The sequence below is a fragment of the Stylophora pistillata genome, chromosome 4, assembly GCF_964205215.1.
Source record: "Stylophora pistillata chromosome 4, jaStyPist1.2, whole genome shotgun sequence".
Classification (NCBI taxonomy): domain Eukaryota; kingdom Metazoa; phylum Cnidaria; class Anthozoa; order Scleractinia; family Pocilloporidae; genus Stylophora; species Stylophora pistillata.
Window position 1 is genome coordinate 25116511 of NC_142522.1, and position 19853 is coordinate 25136363.

The 19853-nt window shown below is 38.3% G+C and overlaps 3 protein-coding genes across 5 annotated transcripts in view; 2 read left to right on the forward strand and 1 right to left on the reverse strand.

Moving 5' to 3' along the window:
• Positions 1-19853, forward strand: part of LOC111332732 (sushi, von Willebrand factor type A, EGF and pentraxin domain-containing protein 1) — a 67142-nt gene that overhangs the window by 1547 nt on the left and 45742 nt on the right. For 2 of the 3 annotated variants that reach the window (XM_088756695.1, XM_088756696.1), the window contains exons 2-15: positions 6293-6430; positions 10013-10183; positions 10795-10986; positions 11610-11747; positions 12417-12587; positions 13187-13363; positions 13716-13889; positions 14642-14815; positions 15317-15490; positions 16070-16243; positions 17310-17483; positions 18207-18380; positions 18763-18936; positions 19220-19393. In XM_088756695.1, coding sequence (XP_088612821.1) covers positions 6293-6430; positions 10013-10183; positions 10795-10986; positions 11610-11747; positions 12417-12587; positions 13187-13363; positions 13716-13889; positions 14642-14815; positions 15317-15490; positions 16070-16243; positions 17310-17483; positions 18207-18380; positions 18763-18936; positions 19220-19393 — 2379 coding nt within the window. The remainder of the gene's footprint in view (positions 1-6292; positions 6431-10012; positions 10184-10794; positions 10987-11609; positions 11748-12416; positions 12588-13186; positions 13364-13715; positions 13890-14641; positions 14816-15316; positions 15491-16069; positions 16244-17309; positions 17484-18206; positions 18381-18762; positions 18937-19219; positions 19394-19853) is intronic. The other variant, XM_088756697.1, reaches the window with a different exon arrangement.
• LOC148733009 (uncharacterized) lies at positions 551-3769 on the forward strand. Its single transcript, XM_088758740.1, has one exon. It carries the CDS (start codon positions 700-702, stop codon positions 3388-3390), a length of 2691 nt encoding a protein of 896 aa, XP_088614866.1. The 5' UTR covers positions 551-699; the 3' UTR covers positions 3391-3769.
• LOC148733010 (uncharacterized) lies at positions 3604-5514 on the reverse strand. Its single transcript, XM_088758741.1, has one exon. It carries the CDS (start codon positions 5474-5476, stop codon positions 3896-3898), a length of 1581 nt encoding a protein of 526 aa, XP_088614867.1. The 5' UTR covers positions 5477-5514; the 3' UTR covers positions 3604-3895.

Sequence of the window (19853 nt, forward strand, 5' to 3'; positions counted from 1 at the left end):
ACAGCCTAAGCGACGACATATTTCTACTTTCCCTTCCCCCTAGATGGGTTGCTAGTCCATCACATGGTTACTCCCCGTTTTAAATTCGCCTCCACCCATTTACATACCAATAGGCTGTCTAGCCAGGGCACCATGACCATTAAGCCTGCACGCTTTTCCAGCCGGAACCATTGCAATAGGTTAAACAAATGCAATATTTCCAATTAGTTTAAAAATCTCCGAACTATTACAAATTAATACTCTACCTTAAATAATTATTAACCACACACTGGAGCTATCAAAGCAGCTACCAATAAGACCAGCCGTCTACAGTTAAAATTGAGAGATCGTCAGTTACTCGACACCTTTTCGCGTCTATTATAAATACCTTGAATATATACCTTTAAATATAGATCTTGTACTGATGGATTCTTCTAAACAAGGTTTATATTCAAAGGTATATATTCAAGGTATTTTTTATAGACGCGAAAAGGTTTCTAGTAACTAAGGATCTCTCAATTTTAATTGTGGACGGCTGGTCTTAATGGTAGCTGCTTTGATAGCTCCCAATTGGTGACTTGCATGTGACGTCACGAAAATCATGCAAATTTGTGACCGCCATTATTGTGCCCCTCTGAGGTGTGAAATATATGCTAAGCAAGTCCAGTTCTATAGTAATTCTTTATTCGTGTGTTAAAAATAGCTTCTAAATGATCTTAAATGTCGGTACCAGTTCTATCCAAGTATGCTGTGTCTCTTAAGGATGATGTAAAGCAACGATATATCGAAAAGATAGCGAAAATAGGCATTGATCCGGTCACGATCCCCGAAGAAGAGCTCGATGCAGAGAATTTACCTCCGGTTGAACAGTCGGACTTGTTTAGTTTCTTGGTTTTAGAGACAAGTTATTACACGACCGAACAGTTTAAAAATTACAAGAGTCTAGAAGCTTACAATCAAGTGGTATCCGGGTTTGTTGCTTCAGTCAAAGGTTACCTGGTTTTGGAAAAGCATGTTGTTGTTGCAAAGGTTCGCCATTCACAACGAATGAATGACTCTCTTGTAACTATTTGGATTATACATGGGACAAATGGAAGAGTTTTTTCTGCGCATTGTTTAGGATGTAAGGCAGGTTTGGCTGAATCGTGCTCTCACATCGCCAGTGTCCTTATTTACCTAGAATGCTGGACGCGAATTAATGGGAAGCTAGCTTGTACGCAAGTTAAGTGCACGTGGCTCCTTCCAACGTACGTCGACAAAGTGGCCTATGCTAGAGCAAAGGAAATCAATTTTACTTCAGCTAAAAAGCTGAAAGAAGAACTAGACAGTAAGATCGATTCTTTTGATGGCAAAGATACACGCTTCGATCAAAACAAGACTGTTAAACCAAAGATCACTTCGAGCACAATTGTTTCAGCACAAGAGGTTTTAAATTTTTATGAAAGGCTCAATAAGTGCGAAACAAAAGCTGCAGTGTTAACTTTAATTGACCCATATGCTGATCAATTTGTATCAAAGAGCCGCAATGTACCAGTTGTAACTGATCTTTACGAGCCACGTAATTTAGATCTTAAGTATACAGAGCTGTTGAACAAGTGTTTAGAGGTCGAAATTAACATTTCTGAGGAAGAAATTGAAATTGTTAAACAAGATACCAAGACCCAAGCAAAGGGTTCAGGGTTCTTCAGACATCGTGCTGGTAGAATTGGAGCCTCTGTCTGTGGTGCTGCTTACCATACTAATATTGCGCAGCCTTCACAATCACTCATACAATCAGTATGCTATCCTCACTTGTTCAAACTTAACATCAAAGCAGTTAAATATGGTTATAAGTATGAGGAATCTGCCATTAGAGCTTATGAACAGGTCATGAAACAGCAACATATAAACTTTGAACTCAAGAGATGTGGACTGTTTATAAACAAGGAGTATCCTTACATTCATGCAACACCAGATTTTTTAGTCTCTTGTGATTGCTGTGGGTTGGGTTGTGGGGAAGTGAAATGCCCTATTTCAATCAAGGATGGCAACTTTGAGGAGTATAGTCACAAATCAACATCCTGTCTTGAGGATGTGAATGGAAAATTGAAGCTTAGAAGAACCCATAATTATTACTATCAAGTACAGCAGCAGTTATTTACCTTACCTGAGAGAAAATTTTGTGACTTTGTTGTCTTTTCAAGAGATTCACAAGGAAATTCTCAAATTGTTTGTGACCGAATAAACCCTGACACAGAACACTCAAAGAATGTGTTGTCAAAGCTTGAAGTTTTCTGGAGAATTTGTATCCTTCCAGAGATGCTTGGAAGGTGGTACACTAGAAGGTGTGATCAGCCTGACAGAGTGCCTGATGAGAATGCGATTTGCTTTTGTCGAGGGAGCCATAGTGATGGAGTAATACCCTGCAGTAATGTTGATTGTCCTTATGGAAAATTCCATAAAACATGTTTGGCTTTAGATAATGTGTCGATACCTAAGAAATGGTACTGTCCTCATTGCTGTAAGCTTTCACAGTATCAGAAAGGAAAGAAAGCCTCAAACCAAAAAGTGCAATCTACAATCCATCAAGCTGCAATGAAATATAATACTATTTGTGTTTGTAATGGCAAGGCATCCACTATAGATAGGCTGGTTGAGTGCCACAACACTACCTGTAAAAATGGGCATTTTTTTCATTTGTGGTGCTTGGGATTGAAAAGACTGCCTAACAATTCCAAAACAACCTGGTTGTGTCCTGATTGCAGTGGAAAGAAAACCACTACTACCACTTCTGCTTCTTCATTACCTGAGTCACCTGTTGCTTCAAACTTATCAGACGATAATGATGATGATGACAGTGATATTGAGATTACGAAAGTGTCAACTGGCTCTATCAACAAATTCAGTGCTCTTAAGAGGTTAGACAGCTCAGACTATAACATTATCAAAGATCCTACTGGATGGCTTACTGGGGACATTATTCAGCATGCTCATGTCCTCATAAAACAAGAAAATCAATCAATTGGGGGTTTTCAGCGCCCAATTTTGGGTAGAGTTAGAAACTTCGATGTAGAGTCTGGTGAATTTATTCAAATCTTACACACTGGAAGTGATCACTGGGTTTGTGTAAGCTCAATAGGATGTACCCCTGGCATAGTTAACCTCTATGATAGCTTATTTCATCATGCCATTTGCCAAGAGATTGAGGAACAGACAAATGACCTACTAGGTGGGAATTTGATCAGTCTTAATTCTTTACCTGTGCAGCAACAAAATAATGGCAGTGATTGTGGTGTGTTTTCTGTTGCCTTTGCAACATGTCTAGCTTTTGCTACAAACCCCAGCCATGTTACTTTTGATGTTCCAAGAATGCGCTCCCATTTGTTAGCTTGTTTCAAAAGTGGCAGGATAAACATGTTTCCATTTATTTAGTAACAGAGCTAATAACAATAGCTAATTTATAACATTGTGCCATTTACTGCAAAGGCAAGAATGTCTTGTGATTTTTTTCTGATGTTTGGTTGCCATACAGAACAGTAGGAAAACAATTGTCACATATTGTAATTCTACGTTGCATTTGACACAAGTGTACAAATTATTGTTAAACACATGTTCAGTCAATATAGAGTTTTGATAGTAATGTCCACATGTATATCTAGGTACAGTACTTGTACTAATTAGGTGAAAACATAAATATGCCGTAGCTTCTTTGCAATAAATGTACTTATTGTCACTTCCCCCTTTAGTTTCGGAACAATTAGTAAATCTTATATATTACAAATACATGTTTAAGACATTTGTTCAGTCAATTCATTAAAACACACACATTTATTTTTATGTGACAGTAATTTAATCATAACATTAGCAAACAAGGATTTGTATTAAAAAAATGAATATATGAGTATCTTGTCCTCCAATCATTGCTTTCATTGTCAAGTCAATCTAATGGTACAATACATGGGCAACAATTGACAAGGGCTGAACAAACTCTTAATATACAGTCAATTAGAGGTTCCTGGCTCTGTGTGCTACTTAAAAATTTTGTAGGTAGTGTACCTTCCAATATGGTATACTTTCGTCGCAGCAACCCTATCACTCTCTCAACGTGAATCCTGACACTAGCTATTCCTCTTGATCTTTCTACATCAACTGGATCTAGTTGGGCCTTTCCTTTTGTAAAAGCAGGAATGACAAGCTTCCCACTTTTTAATCCCACGCTTTCAGAAATCGTGAAACCTCTCTGTGCTATTACTGTGTCTCCAGGAACTAGCTTGTCTAAAATACCACAGTTCTCTGCAATGAACTTATCTGATGTTCGTCCACCCCAAGCTTGAGAAACAAATGATATTGTTCCTTGGGGTGTTATACCTATGAGTACCTTGATGGTATTGTGGTGCTTGTATGAGCTGAATGTTTGAGCTCGAGCCAGTAGATTCGATGGCTTTTCAATAAAAACTTCAAAGCAGTCTATTATCACAGTCACTTTTTGTCCGAATGTGTACTGAAAACACGTTGGCATGGTTTTCCATAACTGGTCTCTATTAGGCCAATAAATAAAACAAGAAAGTCTGGAGTCCATGGCAACTATCCAGGAAGTAAATATCCTTGAAACACTTGAAAGGGACACAACAAAGCGGTATGCTAAATCTTGGAATGGCATATCTAAACGAAGCTTCATTAAAACCATAACAAATTCTTGGAAGCTACTTAAGATTGTAGAGCCATGTTTTCGTGCAACGTGGGGAGCTACATGTTCAAACCCTACCATAAGTACTTCATAGGAGGGTAATCCATTATAAAAACGGATTTTATCCGAAGAATCAAAAAATCCTTCGTCTGGAGCTCGATAAACAGAGCTTGTAAACATGTAGTTGAATTCATTAATCTGTGTGTCGGTATTTGATGAGCCTTCGCAAACTATTTCAAAGTCCTCTGTGGACGTTGAGTTTTCGACCATATGTAAGGTTGTCTCCCCGACCGTCTCACATTCGCCATCATAAAAATCTTTACTGCAAGAAGGCTCAGAGCAAAGTAACTTACCAGTAGATGAATCGTCAATACAAAAATCAATTTTCTGAACAATTGATCCGCTTTTATCTAGCTCCTTTCTTTTCTTAGCCGCTTCCATTTCTTGGCGCTCCAAAGAACGTTTCCTTCGATCTTTTGCTCGTTCGGCCCTACATTCCACTGCTTCTCTTTGTAGATCTTTCTCCTTGCTTCTCTGTAAATCTTTCGGCTTGCCTAGGTTTACAGTTGGCACCCAGTCAACATTGTATTTGTCCCAAACAGCAGCGGCTTTGCCTGAAACAAAGTGTAGACTGCAAACGCGTTCGCTCTCGAGCACTCTCTTTTCCTTAGTATCGCCTCGACTAACTGCAGAAATCCAACGAGTTCTTCGCTCTCTGGTTAGCTCTTCGTGTTCTTCTCCTTGATTTGAAACAATCTTCGGTATACAATGAAATTTTCTTTGATGTTTTCCGCTTTTAGAACCGCAACCAACGACTATACAATGCACCATATCTCACACTTCTTCTCCATCTACTATCATTGTTAACCTTTGAAGGGGCACAAAGATGGCGGTTAGCAACCGTTGTCAAGTGTGTGTCACGTGGGTGAAAGTCACCAATATGTGGTTAATAATTATTTAAGGTAGAGTATTAATTTCTAATAGTTCGGAGCTTTTTACAATTGAGCTATTAAACTTATTGGAAATATTGCATTTGTTTAATCTTCTGCAATATGATTCCGGCTGGAAAAGCGTGGCGGCCTAATGGTCATGGCGCCCTAGACATCCTACAGGTGTGTAAATGGGTGGAGGCGAATTTAAAACGGGGAGAAACCATGTGATGGATTAGCATCCCATCCAGGGGGAAGGGAGAGTAGAAATATTTCGTCGCTTAGGCTGTATGGGCTACTGGCCTGACGCAGACTTGTTTTTACTTCTAATACGTGCATATGCATCTCCATGAACAGCATCGGTAAAGTGTTTTTTTTTTGGGGGGGGGGGGGACCCTCAGAGAAAAATTTCGTATTAAATTATTTAATTAAGTTGTGAATTTATCATCAATTCTTAATCATCGATATTCTCATTTATTTATTAATTTACTTTAATTTTTTTTTAAAATTTATTATTTTTCGGTCATTCCGGAAATTCCGGGTCTTCCGAGTATTCTGGTTCCGGTTCCGAATTCCAGCATTTCATATTTTCCAAACTGCCTCCAGGGGCGGACGGCTTTTTCCGAACCAGCTCATGTCAACCCGTTCGGCCTTGAAAGAGTTGGGCCGGACGGGTCATATGACAACAACACTAATTATTAATCTAATTATATATTAGGCGAGTTGAAGTGCACCCGCACTAATCGACAGCCCAATCAAATGTGTAAAAAAAGATGTTTTCCTTTAACTGGCTGCGGTGACCCTGAAAAGAAATGCCTTTGCGATGGCGACTGTGGGTATAGCTGTGTAAGAAAAGGTAAGTGCACTATTTGATAACAATTAGAAGGAAAGACAAAAAAAAGATTAAAACTAGTTAACACATATATATATATATATATATTTTAGGCTTCTTTTCTGCGGTTTCTAAAGTTGCAGCTCACCTGCGAAGATCGTGTTTTTTTTTCTTTTTTTCAATTTTAATCCACAGGTCAAAAGAAATTTGAGTTTGACTAATGGTCGTGGGTCGTGGGTCGTGGGTACAAGTCGTGGGTCGCGGGAGTGGGTGTGGGTAAAAGTCGTGGGTGTGATTAATACAAAATAATAACAATAATCATTTAAAATATTAGTTATAATAATACATAAATATTATACAACCCTTATCTTTGCAGTAAATGGCTTGAAGATCGTACAACCCTTATCATTGTATCAGCTTGGTTTAGTGAGCCTAATATTTCATTGATTTCATCCAACAGAATTAATTCTTTTCACCCAAAAAGAAAAGTTAAACTAAAGACAAAGCCATTATATGCAGGATGATGTAATCTCTAATTAAAATGAGGGTCATTCCAAAGAGTTTGAGGAGTTTTGTTCAGGTCAAACGCTTGATCAACACACAAAAAATAATCTTACATTGAAAAGAGAGAAGTGTTAATCTTAAAAGAGCAACGTTTTCAATTTCAGAACATGAAAGAAGCTTTGATATAAAACGAGGATCAGAAACACGGCTATTGGCCGTGTTTTTTTTTTAATTAAAATTAAATTGTGCTCTCAGTGCCGGTTAAAAATAAATGAAGTTTCAAAAGTAAAAGTAACAGTATATCCCTCTGCTAGTTAGGGAAAGTAAAGCTTGTGTTGATCAATGACATTCAGACAAAGAACCGAATGCTTCATCAATTGTCATCTCTGTATCGCATACCATCTACCCAGCAACTAAAAAAAAACAATGAAGTGAAACAGCGAACTGTTGCAAGATAAGCCGATATATAGATAGCAACGTTGCAACGTTAGTTGCAGGTCTGGATATGTTGGCTCCAAGGTTTTTCTAAGGCTCGAAAACATAAAACCTCTGGTATCCAGTGTGCGGTATATAATCGACAACCGGAAATCGCAAGCCAATGTTAAATTGGCTTGCGATTAAATTTCCAAATTCCAATTCGATCTGGAACAGTGGACAAGAATAGCCACCCAGTGGATGTCCATTGTTAAATCATTATTTATTTATTTATTTTATTTATTTATTTAAATTGGTCACGACAACTGGCATCGGTGACATTAAACAAAGAACCATGTACAATCTTTCTTCGTCCATTTAACTAGCCAGGTCGTTTTCTAAATCATAAAATAAACTAGATATGAAGAATTATTGAAATAACTAAATTAATAAATAAAGAAGTTCTAATAGTTTCAATTTTTAAACGATTCATTTCTTATCTGACAAAGACCAGACTCGGCAGAGTTGCCGAAAATGTGACGTACTCGAGAAACATACGTTTCATTGTTCGTCGAGAAGTATTGCATTACTTCACGGTAGCTAATGACAATCATGTTTCACGTCTTGTTTTGAAACGCTTACAGGATAAATTTTTAGAGAAGAAGAATAACAACAGTTCAAGTCACGTTTCGTGAAAAAAGCTAGTCATTTCGCAATTTCCATGAAGAAAAGGCGATTCAACGTTCACGGCAATATAACCAAATCACGTTTAACGAGAGAAAAAACCAGCCAAAGGGTCCCTCGCGATCACGAAAAAACCCTTTTCCCCTACAAAAATAACAGTAATTTATTATTAGTAGTGGTGCTATTATATGAGCTCTTAACCATTAATTAATCTGTATTACCCACACCCACGACTTTTACCCACACCCACGACCCACGACTTGTACCCACGACCCACGACCATTAGTCAAACTCAAGAAATTTATGTTATTATAAATGGTATCAGGTTCCTTTACGGGAAAGAAAAACTTCTCTCTAAGAAGTACCTCACTCTAAACGTGTGGCCTCATTGCTCAGTTGGTTGTACCACTCAAAATTTTGAGGTTTCTTTTCTGCAATTGATAAAATTGCAGTTTACCTGAAAGGACCATCGCTTTGATGTAAAAGTGTTGTTGCCGCCAAAAAAGCGCCTTGTATAAATAATTCGCAATTTTTTCCTTTTGTCACATCTTTGTTTAGTCCTTTTGTTCTACATGCAAGACTTTCATCATATTCTGTTACTTTTTTCTGCATAATTTTTGTCTGTTCAAATCCCTCGCACACTTTTTTTACCGTTGATCTCATTTACTCGGATCCTTCGTTCAAACCGTTCAAATGTCTTCGCCGTTTACTTTCACATCGTTTTCAACATGACGATTTATGGTTTGTAAGTGTCCTCATTGGAAAGGGTACCATATAACCCCATACATTAATTATGCATTCCACTTCTTTGTCTTTCACGACAAAACTTTAAAAACAAAGTCTACCAGTCTGAATGCATAATTAATGTATGGGGTTACATGGTACTCTTGCCTGTATCTGTTTACGAAATGTTGTGATCGCTTCAATTCGATTGACCTTGCTTCAATTCGCTTAACTTCACTTCGCTTCGTTTCCTTTTCATTTTCTCTTGAAATTGAATCCAAGAACGCGTAGGGCAAGATTTCCATATAACCCCATACATTAATTATGCCTAGAGTGTTGCAAAGAAACCTTTATATTAAGTCTTTATAAAATGGAATGCATAATTAATGTATGGGGTTATATGGAGATCTTTCCACGCGTTGGACATGTTATTATTAACGAGTGTTTGGCTTCTTTAGTATTTAGTCTAAACAAAGCAGAGTTACAAACTTTAACGTGAGCGCGTTGAAGTTCTGCACCGAGAACCTTGATTTGATTCGCGCAAAATCTTAAAGGTTGTGCAGTGGAGAAAGACGTAGCTTTGTATGGAATTTGGTAAAGTTTTGCCTTTCGTAGGATCATACCACAAGAAAGTGATGTTCATTGAGCTACTATCCGGCATCAGCGACTTGTATACACTCCTGAACGTTTTATCCATATATCACCCTTAACGTGAGAAGTACCTATTACTGATTACCCTCGGAAACCAAGCAACTGAGAGACAAAATTAATCAACAAGGGCTGGAACGAATGGACTATCCAAACTACCCTCTTAAAATCAAATTCCAATTGTTACAAGAAACCTCAAATGTTTTGAGTCACTTCACTATTTATCTTTATAACATAACCAAAGTAAAGCGCGCGCTCTGATTGGTCAATTTAACGTCCCCCATTTGCCCATGGGTGTACGCTGCTGACGTGAGAAAATGCAAAGACTATTTTTCCGCGCGCGCTTGTTTTTTCTGGTCACGTAAGATTTGTTAAATAAAAGGGAACTCTTTAGCTACAATGTTTCAATGTTATGTTATAAAACAAATGGTAAACACCACACCGTACACTATTGAGTTATGGATGCACTTGGGAGGTTTGCTAAGCACTCAAGAAGCTACAGTCGCTCTCGGCTATCGCCTCGAGCGACTCTTACGCTTCTTTCGTGCTTAGCAACCTCCCGCGTGCATCCATAACTCAATAGTGTACGCTGTGGTGTTTACCATTTGTTAATTGTTGTTTGCTTCCGAACAGATTTATCGTGCGGAAGGCCACCACGAGTGTCCAACGCTGAACCTCAGTACACAGCCACTAATTTAAGTTCCATTGTTACTTACATTTGTAACGAGGGTTACACATTGTCTGGGGCAGCAAAGAGAACTTGCCGGGCAAATGGCAGGTGGGACGGCGTGGGACCTAACTGCTGTGAGTATAGTGCGATTGACGCTTTGTCTTGAAACCAAATAGAAACATAGCAATCGAATACTGTATATTATACGACGAGCTGAATAATTATGCATTAGACTTCTTTGAAAGCTCTGATTGGTCGAGAGCATGCAATAGCGTGTGAAGTTGACATGATAACCCAATATCTGCTGCAGATATTGGGTTATCATGTCGAGTTCAAAGTCTGCTTAGCTTCCAAGTTCTTCGTCAGCGTAGTGTTCTCAAACTTTTGCACACTCAGAGAGGTGCCTTGTTATGCAGATGGTATAAAAAAATGTATAATAGAACAATTGTTGAGTTCGCTTTTTGCATGATAGCATGAATTGCCAAAGCTCGTGTCTGTGGTATCTGCCTCAACCTTCTGCTTTGATAATTCATGACGTCATGCTCAACCTCATCCAATAATTGCTCAACAAACGCATTGGTGACGTCGCCATCCTCAACATTTTGCTTCTTAATAATATAAGACAAATAGATGTCTTTGTTTGGTCATGTTTCTCCTTATTACCGATCGATTCTTCGACCCAGCTCAATTTTTTCAATCTGTTGGTGTCTTGCTTTAGCTTATCTGTAATCATCTTTTTTTTCAGTAAAAATGTGCACTTTACCAAAAATTCCATTTTCTACATACATCACAAATCCCGTAAATTACAACCGAACATACAGGACTGGCGAGAGAATTACTTTGGCCTGCAGAGACGGGTTTACAACGAAGCCAGGTGGAAATCCTGTGCGGATTTGCATCAGCGGATTGTGGACTCGATTTCCGTTTCAGTGTGAAGGTAGGGTCCACTAGAAATCTAATCTCCGCTGTCAAGGGGGTCATAAAATATCAGTTTAACGTGGTCGTGGTGCACACGGATAAATAAATCTTTAATTAGAATGAAACCATAACATCTCAGACGCTCTTTCTTTTGGTGCAAAATACCAAAATGGGAATAATAAAGCGAAAAAGAACTTAAGGCATGTTTATGTATCAGAAAGATTTACATAGATTGCAAATGAAAAAGTTTAAAGATCACTGCCTTGTGTTCTATGATCATTTTCTTCACCATAACCATAAAACTGCTCTTTAGCTCAGAATGTCAAATGGTATGTCTTGAGTACAAAGGCAAACCTTCCATGGATGATAGTGAGATAGGGAGAATGACTCTCATTAGTTTTTCTGCTTGATATTAAGGTAAGACTGATAGGAAACCAGGAAGCAAATATCAAACCATCGGGAACAAAAATGACAAAGACGCACATAATAACAATAGTAACAGCTATTGTTATTATGTGCGCCTTTATTAATGTTATTTATGTAACATCCTTCTTTTATGTTGTATTATTTTTTCCTACGTGTACACTTAAAATAGATCACTCTTAGCAAATAACTGGACCATTTGTAAAAACATGCGTTTAGGTAACCATACTTGTAAAAGGACCATTCGAGCCCCACGAACTAAATGTACAGAGCAGTGCATTCCTGAAAGTGGGTGCGGTTCAGATAAGGAAAAGTGCCTCTGTGATGGAAGTTGTGGGTTCAGTTGCGTGGAAATAGGTCAGTAACAGTAATTCTGGTGAAAGAAAATAGAATAGAAATGGGACGTTACCACTGATCAGTAAGTTTGTCGTGACGAAAAGCGTGAAGCATTTTGCTCGGTCAGGTACATAAAATGGTTAACAAAGAACAAAGTTCGGCCGTAACGACCATACTTTTTCCTTAACTATGGTTAGCTGAATATCTGAGTTGAAAAAATTCATTTGTTATTGAAATTTGTGAATAAAATATGCACGTGAATCACGAGAATCTGTATGCAGTTCGAAGGGACGCATTAGCACTAAAACATAATAATGTAAACTGTTCCAAAACTCTTGTTTTGTTTGTCAGAGAGGAACATACGTTGGTTGTTTCGACACGGAAAGAAATATCGTATCTATGGAAAGAAAGATTGTTGGGTTATTCTCAGTTTAAGAGCATTTGAAAATCATTGTTACTTTTCTGAGTTTTGTTATTATAATTTCATATCTCTCCTTTCCCTGTTACACGCCACTCGTGAGAGTAACGGTTTCTTACCTAGGTTATACGAATCAGCCATTCAACTTTTGTGGCTTTCTGTCTACTCTTTCAGTGTCTCTACTTATGCCGCCTTTTATCGCATAAATGTTGGCTGTTTAGAACTGAATGATATGTCGTTTCATAATTTTTTTGGTCCATTACCATCAACAGGAATGTCTTGTGGAAATCCACCGTCAATCAGCAATGGCAACCTCGTTTACAATGAAACGAGTTACAACTCTACGGCCTATTACACCTGCAATGAAGGATACAGTTTGAATACACCTCCAGTCAAGAGATGCACTGCTAAGAAACGCTGGGAAGGCCTCACTCCTAGATGCTGTGAGTAGCCTTTGTTTTGCGAAGTTCTTGTATGCTTAATTTTTGTTTGCATTCCGGGGAAGGGCGAGGAAAGGGAATTTCATTTTTAGCCTGTTCGGCCACATGCTGTCGTATAATGCTGTTCGGGAGTAACGAGTAATAGGTAGAGGGTATGCAATTTAACCTCAAACAGAGCGTCTTTCTGAGTTTAAGAACTAAACTGTTTTTGAACGTTGGTGATTCATGGTCTACGTAATTCACACTTTGGACCTTTTCCACAAGGGAAGGCTTGATTATAATTCTATACATGCAGTAAAGCATTCGTGACCTCGCTTTTAGAAAGAAATTTCTAATGTCTTTATGCATGTTGTCGAGATCAGTCGGGGTTGGCTAATTTACATGCATACTAAAGAATAACAAGAAGGTTCAGTAAGAAAGCACTCAGAACATAAAGAAGGGACTTGAGCAAGAAAGCCTCGATTTTACTTCTGAAAAAACAGTAATGCACTCTGCAATCAGTGTTTGTCCGGGTCCGTTCGATTTGGAACAGATCGCTTTGAACGGATTCAAAGATTCTCATTTAGACTGATCAGTTGGTATCATTTTGATTTATTTTTTAGTGGAAGACTGCAAACCGCCAGCTATTCCTAGAAACGCAAATATTTCAAACCCGAAAAAGAAATACCATTCTGGTTATAAAGTCACATTTAAATGTAATGAAGGTTACAACCAAGAAGGAATGGCGACACAAATGTGTTTCCTTGGAAGTTGGACAGTGTTGCCTTTTAAATGTACAGGTAGGCCATTTCTGGGCAGTCTGTTAGATTTTCATCTTCGGGGTCTCTACAGACCACAAACCAGAGTATGTTACGGAATCTGTCAAAAGCAACATCAACCTTAAAAAAATTCACAAACGTTCGATCAATCTACTGTAGCCAAAAAATGTAAAATTCGAGATTTATAAAAAGGCTTCTTAGTTTCAGAGCTTGCCCGCACATTTCGCTACGTTGTTGTGACCATCCTGGTGGTTACAACTCTACCGCTTATTGTATCACTATTATTATTATTATTATTATTATTATTATTATTGTATTACTTGCTTATTGTATCACTTCACATTTTTAAAGCAGCATGTGAATTTTATAACAGAGGGGGGATGTGGAGACCCTGGCACACCCGAGAATGGTCGGAAGCTGGGAGTCACATATTCTGTCAACAGCAGGGTCTATTTTGATTGCGACTTGGGCTATGAACTAGAGGGGTCAGAAGAACGCAAGTGTCAACTAAATGGAAGCTGGACAGGAATTCAACCAGTGTGTAAAGGTAAGAACTCTAAAACATGTCTACTGTCAACGCTAAATACGTTGTTGAATCTCTTTAGCTGGTGCCAAACTATTTCCCTGTGGAGTGTTGTGTGATTTCTTGTGAATAAAAAGTAGTAACAACTGGCTGTAAGGTGTGAAGCTCCGCTAGGCGTTATCCCACTTGTTACGATATAATTTAACCGAAAGAAAGAATACTACACTCCTACAAACCCAACTAATTTATTAAAAAAACGCCTTAAGTCAATTCAGTCTTACGACGAAGCGACTCCTTTAAGCAGTTATAACAACAAGAAGCCTCTTCAAAGCTACTTGAGCCCACTAAAGACTATTCTAGAACATTCCACCACTACGCTACTATTTTGGTAGCATTACGTCGTAATTAGGTAATCTGGTAACCTAATAGAATATTCTACAAAGTTCTATGGCATGTCTTCGGAAAGTTTGTGATATGTCATCAAGACTAAGCATTTTAGAAATTTTCACAGCATTCTGTACTAGTTAGAGTACAGAATGTACACTTTTACGGTGTACATTTCTTATGTTTCAACTTTAGTTAATGTTTTAACAATAGGTTAGATGCGAGATCTACACCAGCACTGAATTTAGAAAGAGACATTGTACAAGAAGCTACCAAGTTTGTTTCGTTCATAGTTTTACTCTGATATAAGTATTGAAATAACGACCCAAGATTTTCCGTACCTTCATTTTTTTTCTTCTTTACCCTAACTATCTGTATGTTCATTTTTATAGTTGTAAACTGTGGCTTTCCGCCCCGACCAACGAATGGAACATTTATTGGCAACGAAACAACTTTCAGAAGTGTACTAGAATTCAAATGCGATGAAGGTTTTGAATTGCAAGGCACTGTTAGAAGAATGTGCACCTCGGACAAAAGTTGGGGTGGGAAGGCAGTGACATGTACTGGTAAGCGGATTAGCAATCGTTCATTTCAATGGCAAGCTTCCAAGATATATGCAGAATAGTTTGATTGTTTCTTTCACTTTCTAACGGTCTATTTTAACGCTTCCAACTACTATTGAAGCTGGAAGAGATTTCTTTCAAGAGGCAACCTTATTTAATGGTGCGATAGACTAATGATGGATTGAACAAATGATCTTAATTCACTCTTCACCTGATTTGGAAAAGTGACATGAAAAATGTCAGATCCATATCGGGTGAGAATCCACACCCCTAAGATAACGGTTCGTGTTCTATACATACAATCTCAACGATTAAGCTTGCTCTACTGACACGTAGTTAAATTTGGCAAGTTACAGCTGATACTGTTCTCGATATTCGTGATACGGGGATCGGGGGAGGGGAGGTGAGGGGTGGTGCTGTGAGGGGTGGGGCTGTGAGGGGTGGGGCTGTGAAGAAAGTGAATTAAAACAGACATTCACATTAATTTCATGTTTACTTGTGAAGCTGTCGACTGTAGGAGCTTCGATTCTCCCAAGAACGGCTCTTTGATCGGAAAAGAAACCACGTACCCAAACCATGTGGAGATCAGGTGCGATGAAGGATTTGCCCTGCTCGGACCTAGCAGAAGAACATGCCAAGCGAACGGAAAGTGGAGCGGAAATAAAACAGAATGTAAAGGTAATTAATTTTATTTTGTTTGAGCAGATATTTCTCCTCTACTAACAACAGAAAAATTGTTCATTTTGCTGAGGTTGAATTGACCACTGACAAATTCACCTACTCTGTAAATTGTACAAAAAAGTGTAGTTCGAAGAATCCGGAGTTCATTATTGTATTCTAGACAAATGTTTCATTACATCGCACAGTGATTGAACGTAAAATGCTTCAAATTCACTAAAGCTTGAAAAGAAGAGAGGCTGTAAGCACCAAAAGTGAGTAAATGGTCTTAAAGTAAGCATCACCGAAATGTCAAGACATTGATTTTTCGTAATTGAACTAAAAAGATGTGTATTGTCTTAATGAGTACTTAATGTCTTACCCAGTTGGTCAGGCAATATCAGGTTATTTCACTTTGCGCCGGATATTTGAGAGAGTTTAGCGAATGCATGTCCTAACGATCTACCCTAAATGAATTCATTTTGTTTGTGCCTCTAACTAATTAGCCGTTTGCCGTGAAGCCAAACTTCTTACTGAGAAAATCTTGAAGGTTGATCAATTCAATTACATTAATAAATCTTTGAACTTTTAATCTAACAGCGGTTGATTGTGGTGCTTTATTTGTTCCTGCGAATGGTTCTTCCATCGGCACTGAAACGACATTTCCTAACAAGATAAGATTCAGTTGCCACCCTGGATTCGATCTGGATGGGTCCTCTGTGAGGATGTGCATGCCTAACAAGACCTGGAGTGGCGAAAAGCCAGTTTGTAAAGGTAATCTCTCTCTCAACGATATTGATGGGAAGAAAAGGCATTTCGTGGACCCTTGGGGGCCCTTAAGAGGTCTTTTTATAACACAAGTATCGGATCAAGCGAACTGAATTTCAGGCTTCTACATATAGAACCAAGAATTTATTTCACTGTCACCCACGGATGGCAGGAGACTTGGCCAAATTTAAGTATTTTCTCCGTCTACCGCAGCGGGAAAGGTTGGCTCCTCCGAGACTCCCGTGTACTGTGCCTAGTTTGCTTATCAAGGCGATCAGGTGTAATGGCGAACCCGTAGCGCCTTGTTTTGGAAATACCTATTTTTTTTTTCTTTTTTTTTGGAAAGCCGATTATGTGTGTAATATCATAGGTGACAAATTACTCCTTAATTTTGGCGCGAACTTTCAGCGTTAATTTTTAATTTCACATGTGAAATGACAAAATTGCCATGGTAACATCTCTTGTATCTCGATCAGAGCTAAGATGGCGTCGAGATTTAAGACGATGACCCGTGAAGAAGTTACGAAATTGAAAGCGGCCGAAAATTATTAACAGGCACGAAGAATTCGTAAGGTATTTTTTGTGAAGAAACTTAGAAAATTACGAACTTTAACAATAATGTATGCTTTAAACGAAAACTATATTCTTCTTCATGTTCTCAGTTTTCGATCGAATAAACCAGTAAAAACAATTACGGTTGTGAACGTAATTTGTCACCACGATATTAAAAGGTAATCCTAATTTCACTCGTCACCATCATGATTTGATTACACATACTTGGCAATTTTAATCAGAACATTCATTGAACCTTTTTATTCTATAAAGCTCGCTAAGAATATAAGATCTTTTCAAGATTCTATTTTTTTGGAGTTTGTACCACTGAATTACAGGGAAATATTTTTTCTTTCCTCTTCATTGATAGGCTGTTTATTAAGCAGAGAACGAAAACGATTATGAAAAAATTAACTGTTGGTCCTTTTCTGTAACTTTAACCTTGTCCATTGACAAATGGATTTATCATCGTCATTCACTGATCAGCTTCAATGTTCATCAATTACCTTTTTCTCCCAAGCCGTGGACTGTAGAAAGCTCTCTCCTCCTATGAACGGATCAGTGATAGGGGAAGAGACCACCTTCCCGAACGAAGTGGAAATCAGCTGTGATAAAGGTTTCATTTTACGTGGATCACGCCGCAGGAAATGTGAAGCGGATAGAAAATGGAGCGGAGACACTACAAACTGTGAAGGTGAAAAAAGCGATGAGTATTATCATTTTCTATACTTCTACAAAAAGGTTTCAAATGACAATGAATTTTTGTTATTTATTAATAATGTTTAATAGTGAAATTGTTTTCCTTTACGTTATTAATTTCGTCCGTCCGTCAGAACCTCCGTTCGTTCGTCCGTCCGTCCGTCAGTCCGTCAGTCTGTCAGTCCGTCAGTCCGTCCGTCAGTCCGTCAGTCCGTCCTCTCGTCACTTCACTTCAACTTTCATTGGGCTGTTAAATTGTTTATTCGTCGTTTCTCTCATACGCACTCGGTTCAACGATATTTATATTTTTTCTCTTTGAAACCACTGATTGCTCCGCCTTTCATTCTCTATTTTCTGCGGCACAATAAATACATTTTAAATGCGCGCCGCAGCTACTGCACTTGCAGCACAGTAATGCTATGTGAGCTGTCTTGACGTTAAACTTAAGCAACTCAACTATGTTTTCCGTAAAACTAACTTCAGGATCATCACTCATTCCTTGAAATAAATAAAACGTAAAATACAGCATTCAATGTTTCGCTTTAACAAGGCCAGTTCTGGTCTTAAATTTTACCAGCTGGTCAGCTTTATTTTGAAAGCGAAATCCTATTCTCTGACGCTTCATTCGTGCATTTGCGAAGTCAGCTATTCGTTATTAACTGGCACTGTCTTGGAGTGGAGTTCTTTTGCTTTTGAAGCTTGTTCTCTCATTTTGAAGCCATCAACTGCGGCAAGCCAAAACTGCCAGACCACGGTTCTGTCTCAGGAGTATCTACAAGATACCCTCACTCAATAACATTTACTTGCGATATCGGATATGAAATCCAAGGGTCTGTTGTGAGAAAATGCCAAGCCGATGGGAAATGGAGTGGAAATAAAACTACCTGTAAACGTAAGTTACAATAGAGGCTTTATAACCTCGTCATCTAAGTGAAGCAAAGTATACTAGGAAGCGGTTCTTATAGGTTCCGGTGTTCTAACTTTTTTTTCTCCGCCTGAAAAGGATTTCACTCTATAAACTTTTTCCTTCAAGAAACTGGTTGTATTTTCCGTTCTCAGCAACAGTGTCCAATCAAGTGAAAAAAGGAAACAAGCAGAATAAAACAAAAAGTTAGGGAAGACAAGAAACAGATAGGACAATCAACACAGCAATTTCTGAGAATTGATTGATTGAATATGAAAAGTATATTCATGTCTTTGAGAAAAATTTGTGAATGTATCGGTGAATCTGCAATACGTTTAAAAACGACACTATTTTTTATTTTCTGTTACAGCTATTGACTGTGGGCCGCTTCGGACGCCGAGCAATGGTTCTAAGGCCGGCAATAAAACAACTTTCCTAAATACAGTCCATTTCTTTTGCAATGAGGGATTTTTTCTGAAGGGATCCTCGAAGAGAACTTGTGGGGCTGATAAGCAATGGAGTGGAGCTGAGACGTCCTGCAAAGGTAAGGCAAGAACACGATTCCCCAATTTTAGAGTATCGTGTTTGAAACTTTTAAAACCAATTTGAGAGCTTTTCGATTGAGTGAAGTAAAACCAAAACGAAAGCAATCGTATCAGCGAATCATAGCGAGGGTAAATGTCACTAGCAGCCAATGAAAACTCGAAATAAAAACAAGCAAACTGCCCGAGGCGCGGGAAAACGCGATTAAACAAGAATGAAAGCAGATCACCATTAATGATGTGTTAGCAAGTTGTCAAATATACTTTCCCTATTTTTACTTGTAGCGGTTGACTGTGGTTCTTTAACTGTTCCTCAAAATGGTAGCAAGCTTGGACAGGAGACAACATATCCTAATTATATCAAATTTAGCTGTGATGAAGGGTTCATCTTGTTGGGATCAACATTAAGGAGCTGTTTGGCAAATGGCACTTGGAGTGGTATGCAAACACTTTGCAAAGGTAACAGAAACCCTTGGTGTATGCATTTCTCTATATGCTAGACTAAAGTTAGTAATTGCAATTTGAGAAGGTCTTGGGTACTCTACAGTCTACCACTGGGGCCAAGAAAATTCGTCATGATTATTTGCCCACAGAGCTTTTCTGAATTCTTTTATCGGTTTCAAGGGCCATTTTTCATGTTTCTTATTCTTTTTCCCCAAAATGGTCAGATATAAACTGTCACATGATTCTTATAAGTGTCTATCTGTGACCGAAATTCTTTCCTCTTCAATATTTCTCTCTTAGCACGGGTATAAAAACCTCGTTGAAGGCATAGTCTTTTTAGTGTGCATACAAAGCACGTTTCAGTTTTAATGACTGCTGTAGCTGCGCTATCATATTGAAAGCTTGTAATTTCAGACGACTGGGTGTTTTTATCAGAGCTCATTATTCCCCCAATCAATCAACAAGCTCTTATCGG

Bases quoted from the DNA above. Each gene is read 5' to 3' on its own strand.
- LOC148733009 (XM_088758740.1), top strand. From the start codon at position 700: ATGTCGGTACCAGTTCTATCCAAGTATGCTGTGTCTCTTAAGGATGAT.
- LOC148733010 (XM_088758741.1), bottom strand. From the start codon at position 5,476: ATGGTGCATTGTATAGTCGTTGGTTGCGGTTCTAAAAGCGGAAAACAT.